Genomic DNA, 27242 nt, shown 5'->3' on the forward strand with positions numbered 1-27242 from the left:
ATCCGCATTGAATTATTCGATCATCATTTGCATTTTTGTCGTTAAAGAATCGGTTTGACCATCTCCGATTAACTGCAACTCTCGATTAAACTCGCTCTTCGTCTCTTTCTAATGTCCATACCCAGGTAGCAAACACAAGTCATTTTGACGTCAAATTTTGGTCCTTTACTGACCATTCCTGACGTCACTAACTGGCGGCATAATGACGTTAAAATGACGGTCTAATGTCACAGACAATTGACGTCATTTTCTGACGTCTTATTGACGGCAAAAATAGGTCCATTGTACGACATACCGGTTTCTAGAAATGTTTTTTATGAAATTAAAATGTTAAAATGTCTACTTGATAAACGTTTATAAAAAAATGTTCTTTTTCTTTATCTAAGAAAAAAAAACTTTTTAACTGTTTCGTTACATGCCATGTGCGTATAGCCGCTCTCAAGGCGGTCACCCATCCTAGTACAGTACCGCGTCCGAGTCGCTTGACTTCGATGATCCAGTGGACAGTGACGATCTTCTCACCCTGATGCTTCCTTATTAACTGTACTTGTCTATAACAGGTACATCTTTAAAGTGTTCAAAAATCTTGTAATGATAATCTTCTTGATAGCTATAACACTGCGTGAAATAGTTATCATAAAACTATAATCACACGCAACTACATCCACTTATACCATAAATTCGCCACTTCAATCATAAAGTTGCTAAACAAACATATTGCAGTTAATTTTGTGGTTTTTATTTTATTATTACTTTATTAAACAATATTAAGAAGTAAAAATAGTTATATTACAAAAAGACCTTATTTGGACGACTTTAAGACGTCTTTAAAATGATGTCTTTAGATGGTCTAAGAAATGACGTCTTATAAACGTCCATTATTAGTCGCCGATGTCATAGACTAACCTAACCAAAAATGACTAAAAATAGACGTCATAATGATGTTATGGAATAACGTCAGTATAATGTCATTTTTAAAGACATAGTCGCTTTTTGGTCATTTGACGTCATTTGTACAAACATGACTAGTATTTGACGTCAAAATGACTTGTGTTTGCTACCTGGGTATCTATCAATGCAGATTAACTTCAATCTCGGTTTAACTTACTTTTTATCTTTTTCTAGTTTCGAAATTAGAAAAAGATAAAAAGTAAGTTAAACCGAGATTAAAGTTAATCCAAATTGATAGAAATGGTTATAAGGGGGACAGTTAGAAAGAGATGAAGAGTGAGTTTAATTGAAGGTTACAGGTTACAGTTTAATCGACGTTGGAAAACTGGCCCAAAAATGATATTTTTCAACAATATACATATAGTAACACATCGAATTTGTATCAAGTACGATTAATAAAATGGCCGTCGCGTTCTGATCGTCGCGACGTTACCAACGATCAATCATGTTAAAATTATACTCAATTTTTTTCAACCAAGGGTTTGTTATCTACTGTTGTGCCGTAACCGGGAGTTGGTGCTCAGGGTCGGCACAGGATTCGGGAATTCCGGGTCGGAGAATGAATTAACTCGTCGCACTGTGTTTAAGGGGATGCTGGAGCCGCAGGCGAACTCGATCAGCGTCGATAAAGAAGTGCTCACCGACTATATCTGTCCTTGTATAGACAAAGATATAGACAAGGATAGCACGCTACATTGCACGCACACATACGCACGATACACATCGACATTATACTTTTATATTACGCTTCCAAATCTTGATTTGGGGGGTTTATCGATGTTTTTATTGTTGTGCAATTCAGGGGAACTTGTTTTCGCGTTCGTACCAATGGTATATCTCTTATATGAAATACATCTTGTGACGAGCTGACAGCTCGCCGCTACTCGAGACGCCATATTGGGATAAAAGTAGATAAGGAAATCTGTACTTCCGTAATTTTTTCTCGTTTTCTATATAAAATCGGAGTTCCCCTGAATCATTAATGTATGTACTGCAATTCTGGAGAAGGATTTTTAATTCTGTCAAATATTAACGACGCTACGTGCCGACAACAAAATGCCGGTAAAACAGACGGCTCCAGCATCCCCTAATTGAAATATATTTCTTGTGTCAAGTTAACAATTGTCCCAATTACTATTAAGCCCCGATATTCGAGTTACACTTGAGTCGCTTAACGATTATAACGATTTATAATTATTGTGACAGTTATTGTGACGGTAAATTATGTGACGCACGTAAACGCTTAGATGTTGATTATATAGCGACTGCCCGCCTGATCTTTCTATTCGGCGATATTTTATAATGGGAGCTTTCCAGCAAGCGACACAAGTCGACACAAGTGTCGTTTTGTCTTTGTTACTCATTGCTAAAAAAGAAAGATAGAACGACGTTGTGTCGACTTGTGTCGCTTGCTGGAAAGCCCCAATGTCAGAATCGACACCCTGTTGCTAAGGCTGCGTTCGAAAACGTCACCCGAGTGCACACGAGTATACTCCCTTCTCTTTCTATCTCAGCGAGTTAGAAGGAGAAGGGAGTATACCCGTGTGTACCCGGGTGACGTTTCCGAACGCAGCCTAACTCGGGGGCTCCCGAGTTAGCGTTGACTTCTCGTTGTCAGCGCTTTGCGCTGACCTTCGCATCAGCGCTTTCGGTCGTCCAGGAGTTGAATGCTCCAGGTTCCGGTGTCGGTTTGCATCGGAAGGTCGATCGTCCGATGCAATCGTCACTCGTCAGGTTTTTGGCGGAATTCAAATTCGACTTTAGTTGCTAGGGTCGGATTACCTATTGGAGGCAACTCGGTGTTGCCAAGTACATTAATTAAGGGGGTAGCTTGGTCAAAAAAGTCTTTTTTTTTGCTTAAAATACTCCCCAACATCTGTAGAATACGGGGATATATTTGTTTTTTCGAAATTCGAACGGTAAGTCTACCGACCGAGCCTTTTTCCGAGCAGGTGAGCACGCAGTTGCCGCTCAGTAGTGCGATTCTGTAACTCGTTATGAGGTATCGACTATCGTTGCGCAGATATTTTATATCTTATAAAAAAGCTGCGCAATTGTCGTTATAGCTCATAACGACGGCATAACGAGTTACAGAATTGCACTACAGGTACAGCTTTGTACCGAAAACTTTAAACGCGTTTTTCTCGATAACATGTTTTTGAAATTGGCGTGCACGATTACTCAAAAACTAATAAACGGATTGACTTGAAACTTAACATACTTTGAAAATACATAATTCTCTTCTATATGAATAAAAAATTATTTTAAAAAAATTGTTTTAAAAAATTTTATTGGCCATTTTTACCGACTTTTTTATGCGAAAAATCGGTCTTCTTTTTTAAATTGCTGTAAAACTTGAAATTTTTAATTTTTTTAAATTTTGCGCCTATTCATATAGAAAATGTGAGTATATGTAGATTAGAAAATCATTTGAAATTTTCAGATTGGATCATTTTTGCGACCCAGAGACTGCACGCCGATTTGGTGCTTCGAATTTAAGGCGCTCAATAAGATCTGTTATATCTTTTGTTTAAATAATTTGTTTTTCATGAATAAAATTTTTCTGTATTGTCTAAGAGTTATACTAGTGTGCAAAAAAAGTTTTAAATTGATTGCAATTGTAGATTCTGAATACAACAGTTTTAAAAAATCACTTTTTTTCGGGCGCTTGACCAGGCTACCCCCTTAATCATTATAACGTTGTGCGCTCACAACACTACTGTCATTCTGTGGTCGATCTGTACACATATACATATAACGAATCGGTATTTGAATTTCATTAAAATTAAACAAAAATTAGATTACGGCACGTTGTTGACTACGAAAATAAATTTCTAAATTAAAGATATCGGAAGGTACATAAGTAACGGAGATTTATAAAAGTAAAGTTACAATGGGCGTATAAATGACTGCGAAGAGATAAATTATTTAGTATTTTATGAAATTATACTGCATAACATATATACAATCTATTTTATTTATATTTATTTGTATTATTATACCAGTTGAATAATATTACTGTTTACAGTACCATTACGTAATTACGTAATGGGAAATTTTGCTTCCTAGCATTGCTAACTACAAAAATGTGTTTATACGAAACATATATAGAGGAAAGTCCCCTATTATGAGATAGGCTCCTAATATGCGACAGCAAGGTTTCTGCTAAACTAATAGGCCCTATCTGTTGGTTCCACCATGAACTTATTACCCTTGGGATAAAACCTATTTAGTGGAAAATTCATTGTTTGATCGTGCGTGTAGCCGTTGCAGAGAAAGAAATTGTAAAATTGGATGTTGTCAAGTGCCATGGATATGAGTCTTTAAACCTTGTTTATTATATAATTAATAAATATTTGGCAATAAGTTCTGCATGCAGCGATAGAGTAAGGTCGTATTAATAGGAAAATACGGGATATGTTGAGTTGCTCAATTGTAGAGATTAGATTTGGTGATCGCGAAACCGCAAGGCGTGGTGCTCGTAACATGAGATACTCAGGGTACTCCTGGGTTGCTGGAGTATGAAAGTTATTGTATAGTAATAAAAGAAGAGAAAATACTATATTAACGTTAAGGGAAGGTTTATACGAATTTATAAGACTGTGCTGACCTTGATTTGAGGGGGAAGGGTGGAGGGGGAAGATTAGGTACAATATTGAGTATAAGTGGGTTTACGATTGTTGCAAATATGCTTCTCCATTACATTTGTCTTTCAAAAACTTTAAATAAAGTTTTTTAATTGCAATATGATGTATTTTGCACTTTATTAGCGATTTCCCGGGGTCTCTCATATTAGGAGCACACTTTTTCGATTTTTTTGAAAGTTTATTTTTTACATTTTTCTAATTTTCAGAAAAATCAATATTTAAATTAAATTTTACATTTTAGCATCTTAAAGCTTATTAAATTCCCTTCATAATGACCTACTTTTTTGTTCAATTCTGCCCATAAACTTCCGGCAATCATACAAAATAGATGTGGTATCTCATATAGTCATATATAATCGGGGTCTTTCCTCTATATATATATATATTTTTTTTCTGTAATTAAGAAAGATTGCTACGTTTAATTGTAGATGATTTTTTTCTTTTGATTTTAATGCATGAAATAGAAATATAAATTAAAAAATTATCGATCAATTTTCTTGTGGTATATTCTTTTTTGTATATTCTGTAATTTTACGTACAGACGGCGTCATTAATGCCTTCCACCTGAAGGCATAGTACATGTAACGTGCACTATAGAAATCCCCAGAACACAGCTAGGAAGGCATTAATGACGCCGTCTGTACATATATTATTCATACTTCTCTTTTCTTTTGTCGTTCTAAGACCAATATATTAGAGGATTTAGATAATGCAGATATTAGGTTTTATAGATATATAGCTTTATTGGTGTAACTGTTAAATTCGCGACAATGTAAAATACATACGATATAATACAAAATAGATAAAATTGAAAATTATAATGTTTTTGATTGAGATGACTTCGTTTCGGAATCGGGTTCGTCCATAACCTGTTAGTCTTATATTTAAGAACAGATTATTATTTTGAAAAATAATACACATATAGGTGTCTTTAAGATATGCATTTCAGTATATTATGTCATCAATATTATTGAAATGTGATAATTAAGTAAAATATTCTCAGCCAAAATAAATTCATCAAAACTTGCTTTTAGAGCGAAATTCGTCACTTCGACTGAATGTAACGTGACAAGATGTTTTATTTTTTTTTATATTAATATTTAATATTTAATATTTAATAGGTAAGACTACTCTCTTTAGTCTTTACGTGCACGGAAAAAATGATGATTAGACTGCATTAGCTAATTGAAAATAATCTTGTTAATTTAACAACAGTATTAATGAAACAAACAGGTCCGTACAAAAGGGAGTATAACGGATGCATATTAAGGGTGAAATTTCGGTTAAAATATAAGTATTTTCTATTCTTTTCAAATTAATAGATAATTATTTAAATTATAATTTGTATGCAAATTAATTTTGTTTCCATCTGCTTTTTATCAGCTTTACGAGTATATTTTACACTGTATACATATAACTGTGGAATTTGCTGAGAGAAGTTTTAGTAAATTAAAATCGTACTTACAATCTTCAATGTTACAAGAAAGAGTAAACGCTTGTACAATATTATCAATTAAAAATGAAATAACCAAAGATTGTAGTTTTAATTCTTTAATTACATTATCAGTTGGGTCGAAAAAGTTTTTTAGTTTATTATAGAATTATAAAATTCTATTTGTGTAATTCTATTTATGTTTTCACAATTTTGTGATATTCTGCTTTTCTTTTAAAAAATGTACTTATTTATAAATAAGTATAATTTTAATTATATTGTTTTATTATATTTTCTAATTTTCTTAAAACTTTTTAAATACTAAATTCAGGTAAAAAGTCCCATCCTTATCTTTGCACGGTCCTGGAAATAAATAAAATTTTTTTAAACATGACAAGAGCATGATATTTATAAATTAATAAGATTATTTTCAATTAAGACTGCTGTTAGCTAATACTCCCAATGTAACATTATTTTTTTTCTTTGCATACATACGAAATGTAATTTTTTACAAAACGCGAATTCACGCGAATTCGCGAAAGTTGCTTTTGCGACGTAAATCTCGATCAACTAACACCGCATGGAATAATATAACATATATTTACACGTACGCGCCCGTATGCTTGTCGTTAGAAACGTTTCGCATACCGAAAGGCACTTTTTAACCGACTTAAAAAAAAGGAGGTTCTATATTCGGCGTGTATGTATGTATGTCCACGATTTTCTCTAAAACTACTGGACGGATTTAAATGCGGTTTTCACTGTCCTAATAGAGCAATCCTCCCCCCCCCCCCAGTTTTTAGTACATAAATCGCGCTAGAATATCAGGGTACGGAGCAGTAAGAAAATATGCGATAATAATTATTCATATTAATTTAATGAAGCACTAAAAAAGTATAAAATAAAAAAATTTTTTTAAAATAGAACCGACTTCAAAAAAAGCTCTAAAAGGTATTTAAAAAATTTTTTAAAAATTGAAAAAGCTTTAAAAAGTATGAAATAATTGAAAGTATTAACTTTTAAGAATCCCTTTCAATTTTTTGAAATCGGTGCAAAATTAATAATACTTTTAAGAATCCCTTTCAATTGTTTGAAGTCGGCGCCAAATTAATAATTACTAAATTAATTTGGCGCCGACTTCAAAAATTGAGAGAAATTCTTAAAAGTATTATTAATTTTGCACCGATTTCAAAAAATTGAAAGGGATTCTTAAAAGTTAATACTTTCAATTATTTCATACTTTTTAAAGCTTTTTCAATTTTTTTAAAATTTTTTAAATACCTTTTAGAGCTTTTTTTGAAGTCGGTTCTATTTAAAAAAATATTTTTTTTTCGGTATATTTTCCGTCGCGCGTGACGTTCGAAAAAGCGGTGTGCCGGTGTGTGTACGCGTTTCTCGATCTATCCCCTCTCAAGGGCGGCCGCACGCCTGTTGGCTTGGCTCGGCACTCGACACCGCTTCTCCCCCTCCCCGGCCGGCGACGTGCCAGCCTGCTATGGCGATGTTTACAGCGTAGTCACGGCAACGGCTCGTCAGGCTCGTGTGATCAGTCGGTGGTCCGTCGTGCGTCGGGTAACAGTGGACGCGTTCGCGCTGTATATCGAATCGGATTGTGTTTCGCGTCACGCCGTCACCGTCACCCGCGGATCGCTATTCTCCCCAACCCCGTCTCTCGGTACGTTGACGGCTGCGGGCTGTCGACGATCGGCCAAACGGACGGAGTTCGACGAGACGGAAAAACGGTGCATGGGCTCGAACGTCCGGAAAAATGCGCGCGCGATGTTACATCGATGCGTTTCTCTCGCTTAACGCATGGATCTCGTTCTGTATGGATTAGAACTTAGAGGGTCGATTTCGTGACGAGTTCACGACCGGTACTCGATTCCGAAATGAAGTGCGTCGAATATCAAGGGATAATCGGAGCGCCGGCGAAGCGCGGATTCCATCGTTCGCGCGGATAAGTGTGCGCGTGCTCCGAATCGGTCGATTACACGAATTGACACGAAATCCAAAATGTTACAATGGTGCCACGTGAACCGCCAGTGACTGTGCGCGAGGGTGATTGACGGGACAATCGAGGATCGAGGCGTTCGAGAATCCGAGTGTCGCGTGAGGGAGAGAAGTAGCGCGCGAGGGGGTGCTTCGGGGAACGACGTGAAGTTGGCGCGGTAATCACGTGACTGCGCGGCGGGAAGGCCCGCGGATTCGCGAGAGCGAGATAACGCGCGCTCGCCGGCGTGTCGAATTGTTAATGGTCCGCGCGTTTTTGCTCGCGGGACGAAATGAGGGTGGCGACGGAGCGGCGCGGTCGTCGATGAGCCCGAAGGATCGTTGCGCGGATCCCGCGGTGGTGGAACGTGGGGGCCCGTGGCCCTGCAAGTCCGTTAGCAGCCCCCAGGCTCGTACGCCGCTCGCCGTCGCCGTTGCCGTCGGCCCGGGCATGATGCCACGAGGTCTGCCGACGACGAGACGTGGCCTGCAGGCGCTGGCGCTCGTCATCGCTACCGCCTACGCCACGATTCTCCTCTACCAGGCCGTCGCACCGCGCCAGGTAATTAGAACGATCGTTATCGTCGCGTTATCTCCCCAGATCCCCCTGCTGTCCCGGCGACGCGGACGTCAGTCCTGCGACGCCTGCGTTCGCCCGCCAGCCAAAACCGAGTCGAACGAGATCGTTTGAATCCGACTGACAACGTTGGCGTATACATATGTCGCTTGAAATCACTCAAAATCAAAGGGTTGGGTCTTTACTTAAAATGTAATGATCTATACGCACATTACTATGTAAAGTGTATACAATAAAGTACGTTTAATTTAATGTGACATGTCAATTAATCTTTATTAACTTCAACTTATGCCGAGAAGCGGACTTGGTTTACAAAGTAATTTAACTCACTCATACTTTTTATGCAACCATACTACTTACTAGTACTTACTCCTATCTACTCTTCCTTACTCTAACCTCTTTCTGTTTCCATAATTATTTCAACACCTTTCCTTTAACCGTCGTCTACAATACACGGAGTAAGCGTGGAGTAAGGAGTAAGAGTAGGCCTAAAAAGGCTATTTTCGGTTTAAGAGAGCTGGCGTAAGGGCGTAAGCGAAATAAATTAATTTTATTTCTTACTCCTACTCTTACTCTTACACTTACGCTCGGCCAATCAGGACGCAACAGGCTATAATGCTTACACCTGCCTACTCTTACTCCTTACTCCACGCTTACTCCGTGTATTGTAGACGACGCTTTATTTTAGCTCTATCTAATTCATTATTCCATATTTTATCTATTACTTCTTCCTCATTCTATAAACCAATCTTTGGTAAACTCACAATTCTCTATATAGTGTCTACTGTCTAATGCTATCTCTTACCTTGTCCGCAAAATAATTTAACGTGACATATAAACGATGAATAATCTACGGATCATCGAACATTTCTATTTTGTCAGAAATATCAGAAATTTATGTTTTGTTTGCAATTTTATTTTTAGTTACTATTATTTAATTTGGGCACAATTTTTAGGAAAATTACCTTAAGAAATTAACAATGATTTTAAAGATTTCGGTTTTTTCTATGAAAAAAGAAAAGAAATATTACATGCATGTTTTGTGCGTTGCAACTATGCATTAAATACTGCTTTTTGTCGTTTAAAAGCTCACAGTTCAATGTAAATAATATTTTTGCATTTACATATGTGTTAGAGTATCATACATCTTTAATTTATATCACTGTACAATTAATAAATAAATTATAACTGAAATGCATTTAATCTAGTTTAAAATTACTTTTTATTTTTGTAGGACTGTTTGCAAAAGTACAGTTTAAAGAAATCAATCAATTATTCAATTTATAATAATTTACACGGCTTATATTGTCTATGAAAAAGACTCGTTTAAACATAACGTAAATAATACGTAAACGACTCATGTAGATGTAATCTTGAAATTTACGGCACAACCTGCTTGAAATGTCGGGTTGTCGCCGCCGCATACTTACCCTTGATGCGACAGATAAGTTTAAGGTAGATACTGCATCAGCGAAAACAAAGATTTTTGATTGGCATGAAACTATGTTATTCTATAGGGCATTATACGTGATCAGAAATTAATTCACGATTTTTTACCACGTAATTACGGAAATATAAGCATTCAAAGTTGGTCAGTTTTACATTAGGGTATGTGTGAACGACGTGCAAAATCGTAATTCACGAGATTTTACGAGTATTTTAAAAAAAGATTGAGGTTTGGAAAACAGAAGATCTTATCAATTGAACTATTACGAATGATTTAAAAAAAAAAAACGTTAGTTCACCATTGCAATAAAAAGATATTCAATATTAAAGCAAACAAAATGTAGCTAACAGAGAAGCTCTGGCTAGTCGGCCATCAAAACTTGGCAACAGCGCGGACCGCACTTAACCTCACAGTCGGCGCAGATGTCAAAATAATCAGAAGCTCTCAACATGCTTTGACGCAATTCAAAGTATAAGCGTGAAATTTATTTGCGAAATATCAATTTAATCTAGAAATGAAAATTACCCAGTATATTGTTTAGTTTATTAGGATAATGAGCCCCCACAAATGTATTTGCATGTATTTTGGATTTGCTTTAGACGGTTTAGAAGGAGTAAGAAGTCTAAGGGTGCATGAAAATAATCAACAACTGTAATTACGAGTTCTCTATGACATTCTTTATTTGCGTGATTATACGTTGAATAACTTTTTTATTTTTCGTGACACGAGGATGTCCGTTGACATCTGAGGCTAAGAGAACTGTTACAGCGTCCTCGCCGCCTTCCAAAAATGATTCTTTTAAATGATTAAATGTTAAACCAGCTTTTGCCATTTTCGTTTTCATGCCTGCTGAAACGCCTTCCTTGATACAGTCGAACGAATTCTTATTTAACTTAGTTTTTGCGTTCTGCGCTTCTTCGATGAAAATCCCCTCAATAGATATACTCTCACCGCGAAGCTCTTCGTCGGTTATACCTACAACTCGAATAATATCTTCCAGAATTCTTACATCGACAGCCCCATTATGAGCGCCGGCAGAAGCGTTATCTCCGATAAATTCTTCCGCTAAAACCGATAAGCGGAAAGACTGCTTAGCTTTCACTCGTTCGGGAAGTTTTTTTTTTAGGACAGGCAGACTATCACAAAAGCCACAAGCGATTGCTCGAAATTCGACCATGAGACCAAGACTCTGTAATTCTCTGAGCAGCATAGGAGTATCGAATCGCCGGCCATTGTGAGCCACGAGAATTGTTGGACCTGGTTTTATAAATTCTAAGAACCGCAACATCGCAACTCTACGTGGTGTCGTCACTACTTGTTGACCGTGTAAATTCAGCTCCCCATTTTCGACTGTTAGTCCTAAAAAACACAAGGAAAATATCCATACATTAATTACTAAGTGACGGGTGCTTCATCCTACCAATGATTAGTATTATTCGCGAGCAAACCGTACCAGTAACAATAGATGCCGCTCGAGAAATTTCGTGAGTTGGTAGCATATATGCATCGAATTCCTCTGGACCACGTTTCGCTGATATTTGGATGATTTCAGAAGTGCTGTTGAGACCGGTTGTTTCCAGATCAAAAAATACGAGAATGCTGTCATTGGGGATCCCTTCGTTCTGAAGAGAGATTGGATTATCAACGTCCACCATTGCGTTAAACCCACATCCAGATGAATACGTGATGCCCTCCCTACTTTCTGCATTGTTATTCATTGCATGTCGTCCTTGGAAAAGAGATCGTCGTCTTTTTTTTGCCTCAACAGTTTTTGCCGATTTTCGCAGAGCTTTCTTAATCTTGTCCTTTTTTTCTCGAAACTTTGCCGTGTTTTTTCCTGGGGAGATATCTAGTTTCTCGTGGATATTTATTACGTAAGCCGTACCGTAGTTTTTTTGGCAAACCGCGGCTGCAACACGAAAATCATTAGATTCCGAACCCCCATAATGTCGAGATTTCGGCGCTTTGCTTGCGACTATCGTGTGAAATGCTTCATTCGCCTGAGTCGATCCACACGGTGCAAGTTTTTCAGCATTAGCAGCGAATTTCTTGAAAATTGCAGTCAGAGAGGCCTTCATATTAGGATCCGTGAGACCTTTTCCTCCAGGCAGTAACCGGTGCTTATAGTTCGTCGGATCTTCCTTATATGCGCACCACATGCCACACTTTTCGTGATCATCGAATGCATGCGGAACGATATTGAGAAGACCAGCTCGTACGTTCTCGACATTTCCTTTGTTCTTCAGCAATACGCAACCGAAGCAATATTTCATGTATTCAATGATTTTGCTCGGAATTTTTAGTTTCCACATATCCTTGCTGAGGGTGCACGTTGCGTGATTCTTGTCCGATTCTTTCTCGACTGCATGATGTGCTTCGCGACGTACATTGGCGATAGTGGACGAATCGTCGTCTCCTATGATTGTACCAATTTGTACATTCTCCTCTTGTAGCATCGGATTTTTTGTGACAATATCCACAGCCATTTTCTGTTCCATTGATTTCGAACTGCCCGTATGGTTGATTCTACAATCGTGGTCATCCGGTGAATGCCCTCTTTCGCATAGTACGCAGCGTTTATTGCGAGTGGCATAACCGCAAACTTTACCACCTTTAGCCCCTATCGCTATTGCATGTGCTGAAACACCAAAACACGAGGAAACATGTACATATATCCTATATGAGCGACATACATATTCATTAGATAATTCACAATATCAATTACCGGTGAGACTATTGTAACAGCGTCCAGATCCTTTTTTTTGCCATCCAGCGTCGTACGAAACCTTTATTTTCGTTGGAGATTTTGATAATTCCCTTTGGTTTTGTTGCTCGTCAGTTGTGCCGAATGTAGAAGGTTCGCCAGTACTTTCTACAGTACTTGCCACATTTTTAAAACTGGGGAATTAGGTGTGAAACAAAAAGGAAAATGCGATTAAAATATGAGAATAAAACAGGATAGCATGAAGTAAAAATGCATACAGTTCACGTGCCCTTCATATATAAATTGTGTGCAAATGCAAATAAAAAGTGCCACAGAAAATGTTTAAAAAATTAGAGGAAGATAAATAACAACAAAACCATAATCAGCAATATTAATAATTCTCAAACCAGAGGGTGTATTTAATATAGGGACATGCTGAGATGTCTCATACAGGAAAAAGAAAATCATGCAAAAAGGAAAATTGTGCTTTGCCACAGCAATGCTCACTAAGGGTATTATAGCAGCGATAATTCCTCCCATGACTGAAAAAACTTTTTTTTCGAAGAACTGCAATATCGAAAGCATGCACATTAGTTTAGGAAAATAAATATCAAGCCGAGTGGTGGCAATAACAATAACCAATGAAGAGTAACTGCATGGAACAGTGGCGTTGGCGAACCCTACAATGATGAACCATCGAGAATAGCAATAGCGGACTGGAAATAAATGCTGGAGCAAAAATCTGTATTACTTGACACAGCAAATTGGTTGTTTCTATGGAATAAGTATCTTATTACATATAATACTCAGTAATCATTCGTTCCTTTTCTCAGCGATGCTCGAATAACCTAAAAATATTGATAATTAGTGTCAACTATGGAATCAATAATTTTATGACTACATTTTTTACAATTTTTTATGTATGGAAATACTGAGCTGCTATTAACTATTTTTCGTTAACTGCTACTTCGTAAATTTTCATCTTTTGCAAGAAGTTGGAAATATATATTGGAGATATATAGACAATCAACACTATATGATCTTACCCTTCAGCTACTTCACTTAAATCCTTTTCCAATCGTAATGCGTCACGACAGCTCTCTTTGGCGATTTCTTCGATCTTTTTTCCAACAAATCGTTCATACCTCTTAATCGACGTGTCATGCACACTTGGAATATTTAATTCTGATAGAATGGTATTCAGATGAGTCACACCAATTCCACAATCGAGTATAGCTAGACAAAAGTATTATATAAGTTGAAGACCTAATAATGCACCGACCGGCTCCATATAGATTGTAGGTAATGTACTTACCAATAGCACTTTTTACATTTACAACGTATTGTCTCAATTGTCTGGAGCATGTATCGGTTCGGTAATGCCATTTCGAAGTGTGCACGGTATGTAACAGTAAGCACACGTGGCATTTGATCGTAAAGATACTCGCAAGACCAATTTTGATTTCGTGTATGACGTATCGAAATGACAGTGCCACGTCGCAGTCTCGGCACCACATTTCTTCGGCCAATTTTGCCACATCAACGATACGACGGCCTTCGGGGATACAATCGGAGAGATCTTCGTTTTGCACTTTTCGTCGCTTACATGCTATACTCAAATTTTCTTTCCACTTTATTTTTCGTTTCGTAGAAAACTGGCCGTTTTTATCGCGGACACGAGTAGCCGGCGTCGTCATATTTTTGCGCGTAACACATAGTATACAACACGTCAACATGTGGTTAACAGTCTTACCAATCTCGAAATATTGCAACGTTGCCACGTTTCGGTCGTAATTTCGATGCGATAAAAATTATAGTTATTTATACAATTAATGACCCAAAACTTCCAGAAAGTCATTTTTTATCATTATTATGATAGTTGAGAACCTTAAGACTATATTGCACCCAATTTTTTAGATTTTTTATTACAGTCGTTCTGACAAATGTGAAGTTGGTACCCGCGTGTAAGACACTTCGTTTTTAATTAATTACCTGTATCTGGGATTAATTATATGGTGTTATTATACATTTCTGGAGACTAGAAGTTGCACGGAACAAGGTGATACCAAATATACATTTTTTAATACATTAATAAAAATTTTTTTTCGAGTGCTCTATTTTGACTCACGACAACGCAGTATCTACCTTAAAGTTTTAGATTTGTCTCTGAGCGAATGTAGAAAGAAGAGAGCTTGCATTTAATACATTCCGTGGTTAAAATTAAAATAAATCTGCGATATATCGTCCATTTGCTGCAACAATTAATGACACAATTCAACAAATAAAAAGTTTTATAGAAAATGAGTTTGAATCAGAATGTTTTGAATCATTAAAATTTTGTAACATTGTATTTAAATGTTATTTTAGTGTAGGATAACTGATTGTAGAGGAATAAAAATACCTAACTATATATAAACTCTTCATTCAGTTCTCACCATTCTTTTGCAGTTATATCGTTGTAGCAAATAAGCGATATGATAGTTTTTATAATTTTACTCACACTCGTTCAAGTTACATTATATTAAAAGAGAAAAGATACCGTTTTTTGGTAAGATCATGCGCGTTAAAAGTATCTAGGTTCAGTTATAGCTTTTTATTATTTACTTAATTTTGACAATGTTTACCTGAGAAACTGATGACGTGAATGTCTACGGAAGCATTTTGCACATCAATGCTTTAGTCACAGACATATGGTATACAAAAATATTCGGACATTGATAGTTTTTGAATAATTAACATTTAAAAGTGAATGCATTTTTACAAACTTGGTTGAGAGAGTAGCGTAAATTAAATAACAAAATTACATTCTCAATTAATATTAAGTAGATTTTACTTTTATAGGGTTCGAAATTAAAGCTCAAAGAAACATTGTGAAGATATTTAATGTTAAGAATAGACAAATTCATAGAAAAATGATTTTTTTTATACCTTTGTGGAGAAAAAATCGAATCCAAATCGGTGCAACAAATTAAGTGTTAATGTGGAACATTATAATTATATTTTCATAATAATCAGCTATCTCGATATATTATATCAATTACTCTGTTAATATTAATAAGAGACATCCTGTTTTATTAAACGACATCGTGTCCATGAAAGTAATTGGATGTCGTAAGAAATATTTTTCAATCCTTTCTCAATACCTCTTGGCGCCGCGCGCCGAGGAAAGTCCACCGCAGGAGAAACTCACGCATTTTTCTCTTCATTTTAATAATATATTCTGGTAATTGTGTGTCGCAGTGGGTCGACGAGATGAACGTGGCGGAAGTGAATAGCCGAAGCGTGATAGTGGAGGTGCCGGCGTTGAGAAAGTTAATCAGCGAGGAGTCGGCGGTGACGCCGCCGGTGGCGACGGCGACTATGGCACCGTTCGCCACGAATCTCGACGACGTGTTTATCAGCGTGAAGACCACCAAGCACTATCATCACTCCCGCTTGCCGGCCATCGTCGATACGTGGTTCCAGTTCGCCAAGAATCAGGTGAGCCTCTTTAAGCCGCGCTGATCGCCGTGAAATGCCGATATCCCGGATTTATTAGCGTCGCTCGATCACCCCGTTTCTTGTGCTCCGACAACCTCGTTACGAATATAGCGCGATCGCCTGAAAATAATGAAGCTTTCTGAGACTGTTGTTCAATAACTGGGTTACCTTCTGATATGTGATTATGTATCCTTTATATTTGTTTCATTCATAACGGTACATTAATTTTATTATACCATTTTTGATAAGTTTTACTTGCTTTATAAACAGTTGTGTGTATTTCGAATTTTCGATGTCGCTCAGCATTTGCAAACTTCGAACTACCTCGAATCTACTTATTAATAACGTATAATTAAATACAACCGCTTTTTATTTTCCATTTAGACATGTTTCCTTATTACTAAATGTATTTAGTAATATTTTTAATGTCAAAGTTAGTTTTTACACGGGTGCAATATTTTTTCTGATAAAAATTACGTGGTATTTAAAAAAAAATTATTTTTGAGGAATATATTATTCGTTATTACTCGATTCTATTTGTTCGCTATTACTCGTAAAGAGAACAGAGGACGCGGATGAGAACCATAAGAATTAATCGTGTTAAAATGTGATAAATGCACGCACAGTCTTATCGCGATGTCTCCATCATCGCGAGATTCATCTACGCGCTTTCTTGCGGGGCGGAATAGGCCACACTTTGTACACGACTCGTTGGGCCTTATCCAAGGGTATCGAAGCGTATTCGCGCGTATTTACCGTAGACCGTGTCGCCGATGATCAGCGTGAATTCACGATTTCTCGCGCCGTGGGAATAAGATTCGTTCCACTCTTCTTTCTCTACAATTTCTCATTTGCCTTTTCGAATAATATCGCCGGTGCCGTCCGTACCTTGCGAAAACAAGAGGCGCTATATTCCTCGCCAAATTTACGCGATGTTGTCGCTACAAAATTAAATTGATTGGGCCATTTAAACTATAATACCATTTAAACTATAATAAATATACATATAATAGATTAAAATCTTTTTCTTTAAGCGCACGGCAATTATGCTATCTTCATTAGTATAAATTACATATTTGTATTCAGATTTAAATTAATAAATAATTACGTGTACATATGCGCATTATTATATATCTTTATTTTTACACATTTATTTATTGAAAAACATCGAGTACGTATCGAGTATTGTCTAGTTACTTGATAGGAATCGGTAGGACAACGAACAAGCATTTTTTGATAATTAATACTAATGAAGAACCTTGAGAATTTCTCATATGCCGGTGATGATTCTTGCGTCGGATAAAGAAACAAAATACTCGTGCATCTCGGCTTCCGCGTCCTTCTGCACTTCGCCGGGTTAATATACCGTTCCTCTAGGTAATTACTACCTGGATTTGCACGAATTCTCGCGTTTCCTGTAATCTCGGTTGATTTCCTCTACGCTCTTCACTCTTCAGGGAACAAACTTCACCGAATTCAGTTATGGGTACATTATCTCGCGTTTATTGTTCGCGTTGTTTATTGACATTTTGATTTGACTTCATTTTTCTAATTTTTCATTTCATATCCTCGATTCATTTATTTATATATATTATGTATATATTGTTATATACCTATATTATTGTGCGCATTTATCTATATATTATTTATATTATTTCTAGCAATTGGATATTTTCTTATCGAGTCTTAATTTTCAATTGTATAATTGCAACACTCTTTTTATATTATAAATTTCTAAGTCTCCATTTGATCAGTTTAATGTTATTAAATTTTTTTATACTTAATATCGCTATATTCAAGTTAAGCCTCAAGTTATAAAAATGAGAATATACATATCTATAAAAATAAATGTCATTACAAAAAATTTATTACATATTTGTTTTCATATCTTTCAATTACCATTTATTACAAGAATACAATTTATATACAGTGACAAAGCTCTGAATTTTCAGATGAATTGAATTAAGAATCGATAAGGATTTATGCGTAATATATATACGTCAATGATTTCGAGGAATAAGGATTGAAACAGATTATGAGATTATCCGAATTGTGTCCGCAATGAAAGCAGCATTCGTAATTCTTATGACGTGTCGCGGTGTCTTAATTTGCTTCGTATCTGGATTACTCTTCGCTCCCGTCGATCTCACGCTTTTTCCACGCGTACGCTCGCGTTGCACGTTGCCTGTGACTCGCGTCGGCACGCATTTTCCGCAACGCGAGCGAGAAAAAGTGCGATGAGAATAATAAAAGTCTGTGTACGGCTGTGTGTACGGTTTGTGGTTCGTGGGAAGATCTCACGATTTACCTCCGACCCTGACGACCTCCGCGTTAGCCGACTTAGTCCACCCACGAGCACTCTCAACGAACTCACCTTTTTCGTTGTTTCTTTCTCGATAATTAAACGATACGCCACGATCCTGCGAGTCGGCTGGAGCGATCGTTCTTTAATTTGCGTGTGTGAGATCGGGGTTATATTATTGATTCTCACGTATTGTTGCTGAAATCCGATGCACTCGGTGCATATAATATCGTATAAAAAAAAGATTATAATTGTATAAAGGAACTTTTTTATATTGTAAACGAGTATCGATTCAAATGATTACATGTTCGCAGCTTAATTCGCAGCTTAAGCGCATAATTAATGAAATGGTGCACTTGTAAAAGAGAGATGATTTATTTAAACACTTATAATTTATATATAAAAAACAGTATGGTTGACTCACACATAAATCTGGTTGTGCCAACCAGATTCAATAGTAAAATACGGAACAACCAGTTATGTGTTTGCTGCAGTCACAGAGCAATTGTTGAGTGACTATTGTTGCAGCAGTGACGATACCTGGTTGCTGCAACCAACCTATTTTCTTGATATTTCTTGATACTTCAACTACAAATATTGTTATGGCAACTACACCATTTGGTTGGCTTAGATAATATGTCTTGATGTAGTATAAAAGTATAAATCCCTATCACACCTTAATTACAACCATATTGTAAATACGATATGGTTATGTAAATATGAAACTGTCGTACCTTATTGGATTATTTGAAGGTATGTATGATTAAAAGTCGGTTTAGACATAACCGTGCCATACCCGTACCGTATCCGTACCGTGCACGGACAGAAAAATTAGACAAGGATGGAGACAATAGAAATCCTTGTCTAATTTTTCTGTCCGTGCACGGTACGGATACGGTACGGGTATGGCACGGTTATGTCTGAATCGACCTTTAATCATACATACCTTCAAATAATCCAATAAGGTACGACAGTTTCATACGTTGCAACGCAATTTTGCAACGCTCATCCATAAGGACGAAATAGAAAATGATAGAAACTGATAAATAAGTTGACCCGACGAACTCCTCAGTCAGCACGATATGTATACACTCTTGCACTTATATTTGACACTTTTCACCGTACTTATTTCACTTATATTCACCAGTCTTTGTATCAGCGATACTAGATAATGCGCTCTATAAACACGTTGCAACGCGTGCAGAGAAACGCGACTCATGACTCACTACGCTAGAAAATGTATGCGCGGGGCATAGCGAGTCGCTTTTGTTTTCTGACATCGCTGCCTCATCCCGATTGACGCAACTATACGGATAGATAGTCCATCCAAGTTCTGGTTGTGGCAACCAAATTCCGCGCAACTACATTCATGTAGTTGACATATAAAAGTAAATAAGTCACATCAACCATACACATAATTGTTACTCAAAGATAACTAGGTGATGCAGCTAGGTTGCTTACAACTAAATTTTTCTGGTTGTGTGCATCATATCATTTTTTTCCGTATAAAATTCACGTATGTTTTAAACGGTGAAATAAGAGTATCCGAAAGAGATGAAGAATTTTGCGAATGAAAAAATCAATCAATAATTTTGAACGATTAGAAAACTTGTTCTTTCTTTCCTTACGAGATTAGAAATTTACTATCCAATTTACGGTACCTGATTTATATAGGTGAAGATAATAGACTTGGGTAGAAACCCTGCAGCCACCTGCCTAGGTTCAAAATTATTTGCGGAGCAATGAGTCTGGAAAATGTAGATCGATTTCTGTGGATATTCCCAAAATTTCCTTAATTTTTCACAAAACAGTCTTAGCAAAAATGAAAGTAAATGCATCATGAGCTTTGAAGATTGATACCATAGCATGGAGTAAAAAAGTATATTAAGTTCCAATTGAAATTATGAAATGCAGAATGGCACTTGTTTACTTTTTGACGAAATGTATGAATTATATTTAAATTAAGTATATCTAACAATAAGTTATATTTAAACAGTCTTTTTAAACTAATTATTTTACAAAACTTGTAAATATTATGCAATCAATTGCGACTAATAACGTTATCTATATGTGAAAAGAAATTATCTTAGAAGCTGTGATAAAGAGAAAATTATATATAAATGTTATTTATATAATCAGTTAATAATCTCTTATGGTATTTTGCATTTAACAATTTCAATTTTAGAATACAATTTTATTGTCTTTAGTATATATATGTTAAAACTCTTTTCTGGAGTCTTAAAATAAGCTTTTATAGGTTTAAGAAAAGAAAAACAAGAGTATTGCGTGCAGTAGCTCGCTGTCGAAGTGTTAAGTTTCTCTCCTAAATTGGACAGAGGTGAGCAATAGGTCGCAATGTTTTGATTATTAATACGTCGTATATCACAAGTAATGCGTTTTAATAATGCGCTCCACTGAGGAGGAACATTGATTGCGCATTTATTGTTGACGCAATCCCCATGTTCGCCCCCTTTCTCCCCTTCGGCCACCACCTTACGACGCTGTTAATGACCTTTAATAGCCACATTTATACACCTCGCCACCTACTTCTTTTCTCGTTCTTATGGGCTCGGTGTTTTACGTGGCATGTAATAGGATCAAGTAGTTAATATCCGTTCGTTTAAGTCGTTCTCTAGACATCCGCCTGGAAATCCAGAAAACAATTGAGATTTATGTCTTGTTACAAAATCTGGATTGTTATAATAGCAGTAAAGATTACATGCATAATGTATGTGCAAATATTTTTTATACTATCTTAATGTTCAAGAATTTTTAATTCTGATTCTGATAATAATTTATTCGATCAGTTTTTTGAGTCAATATTTTCTCAAAATATATCCAAAATTTATTTGTTATGATTTTGCAATATCTGTTATTAAGTCTGAACAATGAAATGTCAAATTAATAAGCTTCCATTACTTCCAAATTACAATCCAAAAGAGTGGTTAAAAGCATTTTCTTTGGAATCTTTTCAATCAAATTTCGGTAATTTTATGCTTAATAAAGATTATACTTTTTTCGAAATTTTTTTGACTAAGCTTTTTTAGTTGTAACCCTTATTGAGACCGAAAATTCGACGAAATCTTTTCTTGCGCCTTTCTTTAAACTTGATGGTCATGCCGTTCGATTATCGTGTTATTAAGCGGAGGTGTGGACACACATGGTTAGGTACAAATTTTCGTGATTCATAAAAAGAACCCCTCGAGATCTCGAGGGTTGATCGCGGGTCAAAGTCGGGTGTCGTTACTTAGAATGACTCGGCCGATACTGCAATCCCCCAATCGTCGAAGGCCGACCCGCGCCGGTCGGAAACTGGCTTCGGATAATTGGTCGATTACTTTGGTTATTTAAGCAAGTCTTAAAAGGTCCGATGCAATTTAGCGCGGCGCGCCGATGAGAGCTCACTGCGCTTCGGCAAATTATTTCCTCTTAATTTCCATTGCTCTTATTTGCGCTGAGAGTTGCTAGGGCTGCGATTTTCAATTGACCTCCAATGCGATATAATCAACCATTACCGGCACCATCGGCATCGCCAAACGATAGGTATTTATCCAATTCTCTTTGATTGAAGATTACGTAAAAATCCCGTACGTCTCAAACAGGATTAGACATAAAAAAACTAAAATTTTGAAAGATTTCGCACGCAAAAATATATTCATCCTTTTGTAGCGTCAAATATATTTATGTTGGATTTTATTCATTTTTTACTTATTTATCATCCGTGTTCGAGAATAATTGTAGCACACAATCCATTCGATATATTAATGGCATATCTAATTAATTATAAAACTTTTGTCTTACATGTCAGAAGTTATCGCGTTTCATCGGTGTTATATTAATCAAGCTCAGTGTTACATTAATCAAGCTATTATTTATCTTAATAGGGAATTCGTATATAAATTCGTAAACATTTTTTATGACTTATTCTTTTCTTTATGGAAATTGGCAATGTTATGGGGAAGGCAATATGTTTGTTTCGCGTAGGTAGAACGCAATCGTTAAATTTCCTTTCGCGCTTTTAGGACAAATTCGTCTAATTAGACGTAACGAGCGAGTCTTAATATGATTCTACGCTCTTGACACATTCACAAATGTTGGATACCGTGCGATACGAGCGGAATAACCAACACTCGGGACGGCTCGACGAATTCCCGGGAAAAGCTCGAAGATCAGCTTAACGACGGCTCTTTTAAGTATGACATACGTGCGGGATTAATGCAATTATGTCGATGTAATGCGACGCCGGTGCCACTGACGTCATCGCGATACACCCGTCTCTTATTTTTGTACACGACATTCATTCGTTGCCGGATATTCATGTTCTCTTTCTGGGAACGCTGACGAGTTCTCAGGGTCTCTCTTTCTCTCTCCCTTTTTTCTCTATCCGCATGCCTCAGATAAACGTGTTGCAATTGTAGAGCCTTTATACACGCGCTATTTTTACGTTTGTCACGTTGCACCACGGATATCCGCTATAGCTACATCCGATCGAGATATGCAGGCGAACTTATTGAGGCAACTGCAGTTTATTCTGCTTGAAGCTTGCATAATCCCGATACACATGTGGTCGATTAAATTTGTTCTCAGAGATTGTATCATTGATTAAATCCCGCATTATTTATGTAATGCTTTGTGTGATCAATTCAATATAAGCGATTTAATTCTATTTTAATTAATGAAACAGAACGCGAGCATCGGCATGTACAGCGTGCATTTAATGATCGGCCGATATAAAATTTATAGAGATATTAGGTATGCCTTTATAGAGATATGCTGTAATTGCGTCGAAATTCTCTACCAAGTCGCGTTCGTGGAATTTTGTTAACGTACCGCTTTAGTGGTGGAAATGGCGAATGTAAAATCACGCAACCGAGCATCGCATTTTTTCGTGAAATTTTCTTCTTCGGTTTTCCCGGTCGCTTATAGGACCGACGCGATATATCGCTGCGTGAAAATCATCGGGACAATGCTTCTGACGTCTGGACCACCACACCTCCTCCTTCGGTTGTTCTTGCTCGTTCACTTCCTGAAGGGAACTACTCCTCCTGGGAACTAAAAATAAGCGACTACTTTAACACGTGTAGCGTACGCCGATCGTAACGTAACGACGCTGCGATACGTACGAGTCCAGATGCAAGTGCCAAGGAAAGGGTGTGCGAGAGAGAGATGCGACAGATACAAATGGGAAGTCTCAGCTCGCGGTGCTCCGAGATAAATTTTCCAGCGCGACGAAATACACGAGAAACTTGAATAGTTCTTAATTGAAAGTATGCCACTTTATCATTTATCATACGTTCTGGGCATTTTTTTTTTTACTTTTTTACTTTAGACAGCGATTAAAGCAAAAGAGAATTCTAATAATAAGATTTATCTATCTTCTTCCGAAGACATTTTAATTTACAACATACATATTATTTTACAGTCCGTAACTAGAAGATGTTGATTATATTTTCAAGTAGTTTTGTAGTTGCGGAAACAGAATATTCTACGTATATGCGACAGTGCGAGTTAGGATTAGAGTTGCTTTTTCTTGTGATTTCTATATATAAATATCGTTTCTGTGGTATCGCGCGTATATTTATAACGAAACATTTACATATGATACTTTTCTTAATGAGTGCATGTTTCTATCTCCCGTTTCGTTTTCAAAACTTGTTATGATTTCTATCTCGCGAATACAAAAATGAGAGAGAAGTGTATCGTAGTGGCGCAAAGTGCTTCAAGGCTATAAGATAAGATTTATTGCATATAACTGGCGAATGGAGCGATCCACTTCGAAGGGATAAGAAAGGGATTGAAATTTATGATCGATGCGTGTTGCGTTTGGCTGGATGGTCCGCGGTAAACAATCGAACGCGTACGTGCCGTAGCGTGATTATTGCGCCGCATCGGGTATAATCGAAAGGTGGTCGCGTATGTATAATCAAAATATAACGAATTTTTTTTTGTTTCTATTTGCAGACCTGGTTCTTCACCGACAGAGATGACCCTTACTTCCAAAATCAAACCAGTGAGTACTTGTCAATAATTTCTTGCTACTAATCCTTGCACGATAAAAAAAGATTGTCTAATTATTCGTATTTTTCATTCAAATTTTTGTAAACTGATTTCTAACTTTGTTTAAAAATTTTAAAAATACATTTTCAACGTTTAATACATACAGTCCAATATTTCAATAATAAGTTAAATAAAATTAAATATAGTATATGAAATAATTATTAATTAAACTGAAAGTTATATTTTTTGGGATGGTTGTATGATAATACATAAATTGTGTCTTACTACTTTATAAATTAATTTTTGATTTTGCTAAGATTTATAGTAGGTATAATAGTAAAAGCTACATAAGATGAAATTGTGTTTCGCTTGCAGTGTCTGTCGTCACGTTTGGACTTTTGCCAAAAACGCGAGGTAAAATATTAAGAGAATCCTTATTTTTCAAAGCAAAACTATGTTGTCGTTTGACGAGAGTGTAACATCAAATAATTACCATATATATTTAAATTACAATATTATCGCGCAATATATAGCGATGCGTTTATATCAAGTTTAACACTCTCCTCTTTTCTCTTTTATTTTAACCGGTGCCCTCCAAAGACAATATCGCCCTTATTTTTTCATCGTAGAGAATTATCGATTTATCGATTTTTTCAGTATGCAACGCGATTACAATAACATAAACACGGGGTAGTTTCGTATTTCTAACTACATAGCATGCGTTACGGTTTTACCGATTGCAATTTTACAAAGAAAAAGTTTACGTGAATAATAACGGATGTTGTAAACGTTGACCAACAATCTCGAAGTCATGAAAACACCTGTCGATGTGCGAGAGCGTATTAAACATCTCCCGTACAAATGGCTCTATTAAAAAAGAAACCCAAGTGAAGTACGTATATTCCCTATGTAAGACAAGACACAGATAATTACGACGGCGGGCCTTAATGATCGCCCTCATTTATGCGATAATTGCTGGCGAAACAGGCGCGTGTGCGGGAGCTTGTCTCGTTTGCTCGTAGGAGCCGAGTTGCCTCGTCAATCATTTCGAAAGTTTAGTCATATCCGCGTCTCGGTCGTCCGTTCAGAGAGTCGGGTTAAGGTGCGGTTTATTCGGACAATTACTCGAGGCGTCCTCGAATCGAGGGCACCGAAACAGCGAAAAAGTGCGATATAATTTCCATTTGTTTTACTATTTCATAATCTAATATTACGAGATGCGATCTATCTAAAATTTTTAAGCGAACTAGATACGCTAAATTAATTTTGTAGCAAACTTGAAGAGTTTGAAAAACAAAAACAATGAGTTTGATTCGCCAGTGAAAAATAAAAAATTTTAACGCAGGTAGCATGTGCCAGTTGGATCGATTAAAAGCTACCTGAGTTAAAATTTTTAAAGAGTTTGCTAAATCTGCTATTGCATATTTTACTTCTCAATTTACCTCTCGACTAAAATATTAAATAAAACAATCAAGTTAATGTAGTATATTTTGTAATAGAGCTTTGATTGCAGTTTTATTTTCGCGACATTCTGGATTCCGTCCTATTACGTATATGACAATTGTATTTTTTGAAACGAGAAAGATGCAAAATTATTTCGTTATCTATGTTGGCCAATCTTGTTCTTTCGCTTAAAGATGTCCTTTTATTTGGGAATCATATCGTTTAATTAATATCGCAGCGCGCGTTAACACGTATTGGATAATTACTTGCTGAGTGGACACTGGGTGTCCAATAAAGAGAAATCGATGTGTCGAAAGAAGCAGAGGGCACATGTGCGAGTTACTTCGATAGGTTCCATGATATTATTCCACATACATGCTAGACCGACCGGTTTGCGAACTCTGCACGCAAGCAAATTACATGAGATCCTGTAATGATCGATAGATCAATCGATCACGTCGATAACCTCCCTAGATATGGAAATTTAAAGCTTAGTCATCAGGTTCTTGGAATAAATATACGATAATCGTATTAATAAGCTGTTAAATTTTGTTTTGATTATTAAAATAGATTAAAATTAATTACATAAAGTTACATTAAATTATTTGTTTGAATTAATTGCATTTTTTTATTTTTAGTTTTTATTTATGTTTCTCTTTCGAAAATTAATTCATATGCATAAGAAATATGAGGTGCAGTCGTTCTTAATTAACTTTAATGGATTAAAATAGAAATATTTTTGCTTTTACTTCAAATGTAATTACGTTGATTATTTTCTTTGATATTTAATTCTATTATACAAAATTTGTTAAGTGTTATTGAAATTTAGTGTAACCACACTGGAAAAAAAATTATTTGTAAGAAAATAGATTTCTTTGAATTTAGTTTCTTTAATTCAAAGAAGTACTGGGTAGATTTGAGAAAACATTTTTCTGAGTTTAGAATATTTTCTCGAATCTAACTAATACTTCTTTGAATTAAGGAAAATAAATTTAAAAAATTATATTTTCTTGCATGAAGTAATATATTTTTTTAGTGCAGTTTTAAAATAAAATTTATATCAAGATTTTATTACTCGTATTATCGAAGCAAATTTTCGTAATATGATGGAAATCGGATTTATCGTTTGCTTCAGTCGCAATGTAAGTTAGTGACAGACAGGCTTATAATACTCGAGATAATAACAGCGGCGAATTTTGATCGGCGATATCATTGCTAACCTTACTATGAAGCGCATCCCAATTGCACCCTCAGGCGCGGATGCAGATGACGA

General features: G+C 36.3%; 2 protein-coding genes across 2 annotated transcripts in view; one reads left to right on the forward strand and one right to left on the reverse strand.

Annotated features, from left to right (window-relative positions):
• The first annotated feature begins 7576 nt into the window (after positions 1-7576).
• Fng (Fringe glycosyltransferase) overlaps positions 7577-27242 on the forward strand; it is a 119832-nt gene continuing 100166 nt past the window's right edge. The window contains exons 1-3 of the mRNA XM_071718338.1: positions 7577-8581; positions 15988-16227; positions 24491-24539. Of these exons, the coding sequence (XP_071574439.1) occupies positions 8282-8581; positions 15988-16227; positions 24491-24539 (589 nt within the window). The 5' untranslated portion in view covers positions 7577-8281. The remainder of the gene's footprint in view (positions 8582-15987; positions 16228-24490; positions 24540-27242) is intronic.
• Positions 10318-12942, reverse strand: LOC139779864 (uncharacterized). The gene is made up of 3 exons (XM_071718337.1): positions 12769-12942; positions 11497-12681; positions 10318-11402 (listed from the first exon to the last, which is right to left on the reverse strand). The coding sequence occupies exons 2-3, from the start codon at positions 12539-12541 to the stop codon at positions 10699-10701; spliced, it is 1749 nt and encodes a 582-aa protein (XP_071574438.1). The 5' UTR covers positions 12542-12681; positions 12769-12942; the 3' UTR covers positions 10318-10698.

This window comes from Temnothorax nylanderi, unplaced genomic scaffold (genome assembly GCF_030848795.1).
Source record: "Temnothorax nylanderi isolate EJ_2023f unplaced genomic scaffold, tnyl_v1.0 TNYL_tig0246_pilon, whole genome shotgun sequence".
Lineage (NCBI taxonomy): Eukaryota > Metazoa > Arthropoda > Insecta > Hymenoptera > Formicidae > Temnothorax > Temnothorax nylanderi.

What these genes read in the sequence shown, in the direction of transcription:
- LOC139779864 (XM_071718337.1), bottom strand. Translation starts at nt 12,541, where the DNA reads ATGGAACAGAAAATGGCTGTGGATATTGTCACAAAAAATCCGATGCTA. An exon ending in AGCGGCATCTATTGTTACTG is followed by an intron (nt 11,403 to 11,496) that starts GTACGGTTTGCT and finishes TGTGTTTTTTAG; the next exon opens with GACTAACAGTCGAAAATGGG.